General features: G+C 36.4%; 1 protein-coding gene across 2 annotated transcripts; it reads left to right on the top strand.

Annotated features, from left to right (window-relative positions):
- The first annotated feature begins 247 nt into the window (after positions 1-247).
- Positions 248-8,648, top strand: LOC129288192 (serine/threonine protein phosphatase 2A 55 kDa regulatory subunit B beta isoform-like). Of its 2 annotated transcripts, none has more exons than XM_054924656.1 (14): positions 248-755; positions 2,283-2,386; positions 2,483-2,581; positions 2,669-2,788; positions 3,409-3,615; positions 5,276-5,367; positions 5,602-5,720; positions 6,315-6,438; positions 6,730-6,853; positions 7,179-7,247; positions 7,337-7,428; positions 7,524-7,601; positions 7,687-7,757; positions 7,874-8,648. In XM_054924656.1, the coding sequence occupies exons 1-14, from the start codon at positions 644-646 to the stop codon at positions 8,008-8,010; spliced, it is 1,548 nt and encodes a 515-aa protein (XP_054780631.1). In that variant the 5' UTR covers positions 248-643; the 3' UTR covers positions 8,011-8,648. The 2 variants fall into 2 exon arrangements, with proteins under 2 accessions (XP_054780631.1, XP_054780630.1); XM_054924655.1 differs by having other exon boundaries at positions 3,409-3,618.
- Positions 8,649-10,933: the final 2,285 nt, after the last annotated feature.

Genomic DNA, 10,933 nt, shown 5'->3' with positions numbered 1-10,933 from the left:
AATTCCTTTTACAAAGTTCTTAATTTAACTAATCAATAATCTAATGACCATCTGAATTATTCTTAACGTAACATGACTGTGCCACACAGCCGTTGAAATGGGAATAATAATGTCATGGATGAACAGAAACGCGTTCCAATCAGAATGAGTGATTCATGTCACTGAGTGACAGACATGTGAGGTTAGCAGAGATGAGGAATTTATATATTTACATGCGAAAAAAACAAACAGAGGCGTATTATTGAGAGGGAGTAGACAGAGAAGAGTGTGTGTGAACCTGTGTGTGCGTGGAATTGTGATTGTGTATTGCCTCTCCAACGCCGAAGAACGGCTTGCTCCGTCATTATAATCTGGAAATCCCAATTTTCTCCTTTTAGAGAGAGAAAATCTTGTATAGAGGATTTTTGTAGGAGGAGAAAGAGAGAGAATTTTTGGTCTTTTATGCCTTCCAATGGTTCAACTGGAAATCCAAAGAAGGCTGTGAAAAAGGGGGAAAAAATTGTTTTTTGATATATATATTTTTTGTAATGGATGGGACTTCGAAGCTATGATCTTGTAAACATAGAAAGCGATCTTCGATGCAGTGATTAGATTGGTTGATTCCGTCGTGTTTTCGGGGGCCGTTGATTTGTTTTCCCGGGAAATGAACGGTGGCGATGAGGTAGTCGCAGCTCCGGCGGGTCCAACGCAGCCGCTGGAGTGGAAATTCTCTCAGGTTTTCGGCGAACGTACGGCCGGCGAAGAAGTTCAGGAAGGTAATTGGAACAATATGCTGTGTTGAGGAGACATGTTTGTGTTGTGACTGGTCGGATCCAGTTGATGTAGTGTGCCTTTGTTGGGATTAGGGTTTGGTCGCGTGCTTTCGATCTATTTCTGGTCGTGCCTCTCCAGTCACTCGTTGTTTCGGCTTCGGGGTCGTCGAGTAATGCATGTATCGGCTCGTGGGTCGTGGTGTAATCATTGTCTTTTTGTTGGTCTTTATTGATTTGGGTAAAGCAATGGGTTTCGTGCGTTGATTTTTTTTACTGTGACCCGAAAGTCTTCATGTATTACATAGTTGCCTCGTTTAAGGTTGTCTTGCATTATGGATTTACTGGGTTTGAGTGATTGCGCGTTGAGCTAACATATGCAAGACTTAATGGTCTTCATTGTGTTGTGTCTTCAGCTTGTGCTTATATTGCATCACTTCACTTTTGTTGTCGTTAATTGGTTTCCTTAGTTTGTCCGGATATCACCATGAGACCATGGGTCCTATGAGCGGATCTTCATTATTCTACATGTCTTTTCTATTTTTGATTTCTTTTTCTCATTCGCTTGTCGCCAAGTTATCATTAAGAGTACGCAATAGGGTGTGCTAAGGGAAGGAGAGTGAGAAGGAGCATCTTGATGGTTGCAATAAACTACTTGTTATAATGCTGACTCAACACTATGTCTTCTTTATATTTAGATTTTCCCTGATTTGTGGTTTGGAAACATTGTCCACGACTGATTGTCTCTTGGTTCAGATGGCTGTAGGCTGGAGTTATGGTCATCTAATGCATAAACAGAATGATAGTTGAAGAAAGAACCATAAACTATCATTAAAGATTTGAACTCCTCGTATATTCTTCTAATGAACAGAGTCACTAATTTAGCTGGTGGGAGTAGAAACGATGGCAAAATATTTTATTGATGTGTGTGCTTAGCTGGAATGCCGCAAGCAAGCTCTCTTGTTGTAGGCAACAGCAGTAAATTTGTATAGAATTCAATTGCAATTTCTCTTCCAGTTATTCCTTTTGTGTTGAAGAGGGGTGAGGTTGGAGTTTGTTAAGATGTATTGGACAATAAATAAGTGAATTTTTTAATCAATATAAGTGGAATGTCAAACACTTTTGATCAGGATATGAAAGAGTCAAGGATAGTTGGGGGTTAATAATTTGTATCTACGTGAGCTTTTTGAATTTTTTTTATAATGGGGTATTTTTGGTAATTTGTTGTAGTCTCCAGAGAGATTGTGGTGGTAGAGGCCTTGAGAAAAGTTGTTGATTCTGTCATATAATCTCTCTGCTTTACTAATGATGGCTCAACTCACAGAAGAGACACTTTGTTCTTGCAAACTGTAACTGAGATGTAGTTCATGGTTTATAAGGAATAGAGTGACTCCTAATGGGGCTTTTAGGATTTATGGGTTTCTGTATAGCACTAATTCTACATTTGGACAAAATTCTTGACAAACCTGTTTTAGCTTTTGTTGCTCGAAAATGTCAGACCTGATTGTATGCCTGATTATGTTTTTGCTTCAGTGGATATAATTTCTGCTATTGAATTTGACAAGTCTGGTGACCATCTTGCAACTGGTGATCGTGGTGGTCGGGTTGTTCTTTTTGAGAGGACAGATACAAAAGATGTAAGTCTGATTTTTTAGTTCTGCAAGTTTCCTTGACCAAAGTGTTAAAACTTGATGTTAATTACTTCAATATTTTATGTGTATGGTACCATACAGCATGGTGGATTGAGACGGGATTTGGAAAGGATGGACTATCCTCTAAGCAGGCATCCGGAATTCCGTTATAAAACAGAGTTTCAGAGTCACGAACCTGAGGTAAATATCCTTTGCTAGTCAATTCTTCACAAACGCTTCATGGCTCACAAGTGTCGATATTAATGTATTATCATTTCTTTATGCCAGTTTGACTATCTTAAGAGCTTGGAAATTGAAGAGAAAATCAACAAAATTAGATGGTGCCAATCCGCTAATGGTGCCCTATTTCTTCTATCCACAAATGATAAAACCATAAAGTTTTGGAAGGTATGAATAAATGCTTCCCTCTAGCTGTATGAGTGAATGTCTTTCGTTCATGGGTTATGCACATTTGAACTTAACAGATCCTTCCCTTGTTTATGTGTCATATGCTTTGACAGGGTCTGTTTATGGACAAATCTTTTAGTTTGAGGCACTAGTTGGAATCCATTGCTAGGGATTAGTCTTAAGAAACTTCTAATTTGATGTAAAATTTCTTCTCTTGCAAATAAAACCTAAGCCTTGTTCTATTCACTGATGGACTTGGCATGCAGAGTATGACTTTTTAATGTTTAAGACGTTCATTCCAAATTCATACGGTCATGACTTCATTTCTGGACGTTGCCATCTTTCAAGCACATTGAGTTTTGAATTTTATCTGTTATATGTACTATGGCACCCAATGTACTATGGCACCCAGATGTTCGTCTTATTTGTATGACTTGAATAAAGGAAAAAAAATAATTCATGTTCTGAGGAGACAGAGTTGACTTGAAAGATGTCACCAGCGTTGACTCTTTGCTTGTACACATGCATGAGATGAATATGGTTTGTTTTCATGCGAATAAAATGCATGATCTATGCCCAAGGTCAATCGTTTATTATTTTGTCCTTATGAGTATGAACAGGTCCAGGAAAAGAAGATCAAGAAAATCTCTGAAATGAATGTTGACCCTTCAAAAGCTATGGGAAATGGCTGTGTTGCTAGTTCCAGCAATTCAAATAATCCTAGGACATATCTTGCTAATGGAGGATCTCTGGACAATTCATGCAATCATCTAAGCGATGACTTCTCATTCCCATCTGGGGGCATTCCCTCATTACGATTACCTGTGGTAGTTGTATTCAGCCCATTCATTTGCATTTCATTTCTGTAATATTTGTTTGTTAGAGGCAGATATATTTATAGTATGACTTTCTGCTATGTTTGACTAAGAAACTGAACGATCAGCATGATCCTGACCAAAACTCTGCTATGCTTACCGTGGACCTGCTCCTTATTTTAGGAGAGTTGCAACTTTTTCGTAGTGGGGGATTTTTTTTTTTTTTGGGGGGGGGTTAGGGTTGGTCTTCAAAAAAATTTTTAACCATGCACCAATTTACCAGTTGAACAAGAACACCTGATAAAGATTGAAAGGCCGCTTGAGACTCCTGCTTAATTGAATTTTAGTTGGATTTGATCTTTCTATTTAACATCAGTATTGCTGCTAAGCATAAAAATTCTCTATTGAAGTCCTAGTTAATAAGCATGAAGCCATCAACTTACCTTCCATCCATAATTTTGGAGATTAGAATAATACATCTCGACTAAGTTTTGAATGTTTGATGAATCAAGTGCATGGGAAATGTACTATATGCTCTGAAGTTTCTTGATACGAATTTTATTTCATTGAGCATTGTTTAGTAAAGTACTCCCTTCGATCCACTTTATTGGTCACCTTCTAGAAGGGTGAAGTGGTCCACTTTATAAGTCATTTGATTAATAGTGATGTTTTATTTCAAATGAAATGTGTAAATTATCCTTAAAAGGTAAGAGAGAGAGAAACAGAAAAATAATATTATATAGTTTATTTACTTTTTGAGGGTTATGTTTGTAACTTTACTAAATTTTATTCTTTGTACTTTTGTTGTATTAGCATTAATGAGGTTGGTAGAAATGACTTATAAATAGGATTAGAGGGATTATAATTTATTTCCTTTGGTTATCTTATGATGCAACAAACTGTGGATTAGACCAATGAAGATGGGTTTGGTAAATATCATATGAGCAGGTCATAATAGTGTGAAAAAAAAAGGGACTCTACAATGGTGCCTAATCTTTCCTACTCCCCCTTTGAAGCAATCCATTCACTCAAGTAAGCTAGGTGGTGGTAATGGGTTTCTGAAACAATTCTTTACATGCTGTATTGATTTTTGTCCTTTGACCTGAAGTGCAAGTAGCTGTATAAAGCAATCGAAATTGAGAAGTGATTATGAGACTTCCTACATGTGAAAATACCCAATGACGCCCCCTTCTTTGGTTTAATATTATTCTTGAATTTACAAAGACAAGAGGAAAGAAAATGAGTAAAAGCTTTGACATGATTTTGAAGCTTCTCTTATTTTTGGTTAACCATTGATTTGAGAAATGTCCACGATTTCACATACGCTTTTATTGCATTGGGAAAGGAAGGATTCACTTTGACATGGCAGTTGCCTTTCACATGGCACTGATCACTTACATTTTTAAAGTACCAGAATTAGAGTAGATGTTTTGAGATGTTCTCTATGGATTAAAAAAAAAAAAGACCATTACTGAAGAAAGAAGAGGCTGATACTTCATTTTTTGTCTTAATTATTCTATTCAATATAGTTTTTGTCATGTTTCTTGATACTTTATAAGAGAGGAAGAAAGAAAAGATGGTGCTCCAGTAGTCTCTTTCTCAATCTCTGACGTTGACAATGGCTTGTTTGAGACTTTGCACGTTGCAATACTGAGTCATATAACATGTGTAGGTAACCAACCATGAGACTAGCTTGGTGGCTCGATGTCGTAGAGTATATGCCCATGCTCATGATTACCATATCAATTCTATTTCAAATAACAGGTAAATATAGAGACTTTTTAAGTGTTCATTGTGAAATCTTTTTTGTGTCTTGTAACTTTGACTGGTTATGTATTTTGTTTTGTTGGAGTGTTACTTCATGGGATGCATTTGCTTTGTAAAACTAAACATTTTTCATTTCATGTATAATTAGTTGCGATTCTTTTTCATCCATTTTGTTTTCTTTGTACTGAGTACTCATTGAACTGGATTATTGTATGTTGGTCATTGTTGTAGTGATGGTGAAACTTTCATATCAGCTGATGATTTGCGAATAAATCTTTGGAACCTGGAAATCAGCAATCAAAGTTTCAATATTGTTGATGTAAAACCTGCAAACATGGAAGATCTGACTGGTAAGCTAACCTTCTATATTTTTCATGGCCACTGATAGTATTTTGTATTTTATAATTTTCATTTGTTCACTCTCATTTCAAGGTTTTTACTTGGTGTTCTTATGTTCTTTGAAACATTATTGCCCTAAGTCAGTTGTTTCTAATTTTGTATGATTGATTTTTTTTCGCTTTTGAATTAAAACTTTTTTCCAGGGATGTAAGAGACAATGCAGTTTGTAGCCTACTATTCATTTGATCTTTCTTGTTACAAGGCAGTTACCTTTGTGGATGATGTGCCTCTGAAATGTCACGGATGACTGCATTACTTTTGACATTTGATATGCTTCATTGTGTGAATTCCTCCTTGTTGTTTTCCCCCTTTGAATGATTTCCCTTTTATCCTCTTGATTTCCTTTTTTTTTTCCCCTGGGGGTAACATGCTAAGGGGTAAACAAGAACTCGGTTACTTCCACTCCCTGTTTTGCTTGAGTACGCTTAAAACTTTGCTCTCTTGTTGCACTAAAATGCAATTAATTAAGTTTCTAAAACTTTTCTTCCTTGCCAGCTTGCATCTTATTTGATTGACACATTACTTCTTTGATATTGCTTTTGCAGAGGTTATAACATCAGCAGAGTTCCATCCTATGCATTGCAATATGTTGGCATACAGCAGTTCAAAGGGTTCAATACGACTTGTTGACTTGCGGCAATCAGCATTATGTGATTCTCATGCAAAACTGTAAGCTTATTTTTGGTTGTTTTATACTTGATCATCTTATTGGGCCTTAAAGATTAAGTTACTCCATACTCCTACAAAAGAAAAAAAAAGGATGACATTCTCCCTTAGTCTGGCTTATAGGTTCGTAATACATGTGATAATGGGCAAAATTACAGGAATGAAGATGACTTATTAGTGTGCATAATCAAAATGATCCTTATGGAGAAAAGAATTTTATGAAGCTTATTCTACCTGCATCTATATAATTTCTTATTTCTTGTAGGCTCTTAGATGCATTGTCATTTGTTACAGATTTGAGGAACAGGAGGCCCCTGGATCCAGATCATTTTTCACAGAGATCATTGCTTCTATCTCAGACATAAAATTTGGGAAGGATGGAAGATACATTCTTAGCCGTGATTACATGACTCTAAAGGTATTAAATTTCATATATTTATTATTCATCCTTTTGATAGGTTGTCGCAATGTAAATTTTAGATTGGGATACCCTGGGCTTGCTGAATTATGACAAGCAAGGATTTTTTTATTATTTAATTTATTTATGAATTTCCTTTCTATGTTCTTGCAATATTGAGCTGTATCTTGTTTTCATTGGGTATCTTCTACTTATTTTGACTTGTTTTATATCTGAGATTTTGCTCAAGATTTGACTACACTGTAACCAAGTTTTGTGGACTGCATAGAGATATTCTGCCTTATCTCATGGTTTCTCATTCATTATTGTCATGGTTTTTGGTCAGTTGTGGGACATTAATATGGATTCTGGTCCAGTTGCAACTTTCCAGGTTCATGAGTATCTAAGACCTAAGGTCAGATTCCTGTATGAAGAAAGAATAGAAATGGATTTCTACTGCTTTATTGAATCATAGTCAGCTGTGCTTTTGTTTCAATGTGCCAGTTATGTGATTTATATGAGAATGACTCAATTTTTGACAAGTTCGAGTGTTGTCTGAGTGGTGATGGATTGCGTGTTGCAACTGGTTCTTACAGGTCTCTAATACAAAACTATTTCTGTTGCTTTAATTGAAAATTCTTAGCCTGCGTCTGACATTTTTTCTCTCTTTTCTTTTTCATTGATGTACCAGCAACCTTTTCCGTGTGTTTGGTTGCACCGCAGGAAGTTCTGAAGCTACAACTTTGGAAGCCAGTAAAAATCCAATGAGGTGATTTTATGGGAAAGTTCTAATACCGTGTATGATACATTTAGGCATTGGAGCACCTACGTGATTAACCTTTTTATTTCCCTAGGCGACAAGTTCCAACCCCTTCAAGACCATCAAGATCACTTGGGAGTAGTTTAACACGGGTTGTAAGACGAGGTTACTTCTCTCTCCCTTTTCTTTTTTTTAACTTGTCTAACTCGGAGCTTTTTTTTTTTTTTTTTTTAGAATACAACATATTTGTCATGACTTCCATCATTTGGTAATCTTAATAGGAGCAGAAAGTGCTAGTGCTGATGCAAATGGGAATTCTTTTGATTTCACAACAAAGTTACTGCACCTAGCATGGCACCCAACTGAAAATTTAACTGCGTGTGCTGCTGCAAATAGCTTGTACATGTACTATGCATAAAGGAATAATGCTCGAAGAGGACATGTATTGCGCGGTTAACCTGCTCGTGGGTTGCCATGGACAAGGCTTCTGTGCCCCTTCCTACCACCATTGAATTGGAGGCTACGTTGACTCTACAAAATTGCCCTTCAGATTCAGAGTCTTTATAGCAGGAAGCTTCTTGGAAAAAGAATGAAAGGTGGCTGATATCAAATTCTCGGCTAGGCAGGCATGATTTTGTTCCGGACTGGCAGCATCTCTCTTCTTCCTTGTTCTTTTACTTTTGGCATTCCCCGTCTGACGATCCTAGTATTCTTACCCTCCCCTTTTTCTTCATCTTCTTTTGAAAGAGAAGGTGCAGTTGCTCAATGTTTCAAAATTGTGTTTTGGCTTGCAAGTGAAGAAGAAAATGTGATTGTAGCTCTCCTACAACGATACTAAAGGATGTTCAATATCTGCCATTAGGATTAAGATAAAATGTAGTTTTTTCCCTTTTGCTGGAATTTCTTGGTGGGATGAAGCTGTTGAATCTTGCAGTGCATCATTTTTTCATTGATTATTTTTGTGTTGGAATATAATTTGACGATGTTTTAGAACATACTTTTTTGTTGTATCAGTTTATTGTATAAGAAACCTAATAAAGTATTAGTTTTAGGTTACTATGCAGGAGTAATTTTTGTTTGGATTACATACATCTACATGTTTTGTCCAAAATAAATTCCCTTAATGGTGATTTTAACAGTGCTTTCCTTCCATCGACATGCCTTTTAACTTGTTTGAATTTTCATACACGATCATCACATTGCTCTAATATCAAAAGAAACTCTCGACAACTCTCAATGATATTATCATTAGTCGTCGTCATCAAGCACCTTCAAGAGTCCCCCAAAAAAAGGTGTTAATCAGGATTTTGATGTTCGAAAATAGGTACTAAAAATTTAGATTTTGCTTTTAATTTGTAACATACGTAACATAACCCCAGCATTACAAATGTATTGTAGAAATAGTTGGAAAGAGTGATGGCATGCGTGAGATCTGTATGCTTTCTTACAAGTATATTACCATGCATGACTGTATTTGAACAGTCATGCAAAAATGATTACTATCTGGTAAAGGTGGCAAGCCTTAAGCCTAGTAGGGGTTAAGATGATGTGACCCTTTTTCTCCGTATCTCTTTATCATCAGTGCCGAGGTACTCTCACCAGGGTTTTGGAGCAAAGTTGACGGGAATAAAGGAAAAGGCATTGCCCAGTTTAATCTCTTCTTCTTTCTTTCTTTCTTTTTTTGGTTGCCCCAGATGATGCCTTGTTTTTCATGAAAACTAAGCTGAAAGATTGCTTGAAGGAAACATTTAAAATCGTCACCAGAGTAGAAAGCAAATCCTTCGAAATCAGGGATTTACTTTTTCACGGAACACACTAGAGGATCTTAGAGAAGAGGTGTGCAAGGTGATGGAGATTCAATAAACACTGGATTGTGGAAATTAAAGCATCTTAAATTACCAATTTTACGAGGCAGGTGGAAAAATGAGTCCCTTGCTTTAATTCAAGATATAATATTATAGAAGACAAAGGATAGATGAGCTGTCTTCTCTCTAATGCTGGGAAGGAAATAATTATGATCAAGGTGGTCGTTAATGTTATACCAGCAGTGTATCTGATAACAATGCTTTAATTTCCCTCAAAAAGACTAGTGAATAGCTGGACAGACTTGATTTCTAGATTCTGGTGGGGCCAAGCACAAGGGGAAAGGTGCATATTTTAGAAATCATGGTTAATATCATGGGGAATTATGGGCAGAAAAGTCTTCAAAGGGATTTACTTTCCTAATTCCTCGTTCCTACATTCTGAAAATTGATCTGATGTAGCTGTTGGGAAGTGGCAGACCAAGAAAGTTGTGGGAAGATCCTTGAGTCCATAGCACAAAATGCTGAAATAGGAAGCACTGCAGGTAGTAGAAGATGAACCGAATTTGAAGGCTACTGATGTGATAGTGAATAGGTAGAGGAATCTGAACGTGCTAAATGGAAACCATCTGACATTGATTATGCGGAGGAGGAAAAAAAAGATTCCTATTCAAGTGATGGCTAGGAAGGGAATGATATGTGAAAACAGGTTATAAAATTATGAAGAATAAGGGAAATAGAATTAATGATTTGAGAACTACAGAAGATGAAGATTTGGAAATTAAAACACCCCCAAAGTTGAAGATCACTTCTTATGGAGAGTGGTATCAAATGTATTGACTACAACAGAGTGCTTTATTTAGAAGAACCCCCTGCCGTACAGTGTGTGAAAAGGAAGCAGAACCTCTGGAACATGTGATATGCATCTCTTTGAATTTGAGGGAGTGGATGAGTCTTAGAAGACTGAATTTGCAAGCATGTGATAGGAAAACCTGGAAGGAGTTGGTAGTGTTTCAAAAGAAGCAGGTAGACCCTATTGGTGTTATCACAAAAAAAAACAGAGAGAGAGAGAGAGAGAGAGAGGAAGATCAACAAGAGAGGAAAATGTAGAAACTTGCAGCTGGTGGCCAAGTGAAGCTGAATTCTGATGGTTTTTTCAACTCTAAGCAGAGTCTGGTCAGCGTAATTGAGAGAAATGAATTACATTGACTAGTGATTTTGTATTTGATATTATAATTTTATAATAAATGTTGTTGGTTGAATTGGGATGTGTAGCATTAACTCTCCATAATGTAATACTTAAAAAGATGTCAAATATGCATGCATCTTATTTGAGGACTATTTTCAGATTATTATACACCTATTATATAATGGGGGGTATTCTCTAAAATTTAATCCGTATATATGTGAAACTAGACAGTGGGGAAAAAAAAAAAAAGGATTAATTGGCATAATTAAACAGAGACAAATATGTGCCATCAATTGAATGAGAGGACGTAGAAGATGATTCAAAAAATGATATGTGGAGTAACTTAATGG

Source organism: Prosopis cineraria, unplaced genomic scaffold (genome assembly GCF_029017545.1).
Source record: "Prosopis cineraria cultivar Desert tree isolate PC_DT_omini unplaced genomic scaffold, ASM2901754v1 PC12, whole genome shotgun sequence".
NCBI lineage: Eukaryota > Viridiplantae > Streptophyta > Magnoliopsida > Fabales > Fabaceae > Prosopis > Prosopis cineraria.
The sequence above is the reverse complement of the archived record's forward strand: the minus strand, read 5'-3'. Positions and strand labels throughout refer to the sequence as shown.

Excerpts from the sequence above, each read along its gene's own strand:
- LOC129288192 (XM_054924655.1), top strand. The coding sequence starts at position 644 with ATGAACGGTGGCGATGAGGTAGTCGCAGCTCCGGCGGGTCCAACGCAG. Across the intron at positions 756-2,282 it reads CGGCGAAGAAGTTCAGGAAG|TGGATATAATTTCTGCTATT; the intron begins GTAATTGGAACA and ends TTTTTGCTTCAG. Across the intron at positions 5,721-6,314 it reads AAACATGGAAGATCTGACTG|AGGTTATAACATCAGCAGAG; the intron begins GTAAGCTAACCT and ends TTGCTTTTGCAG.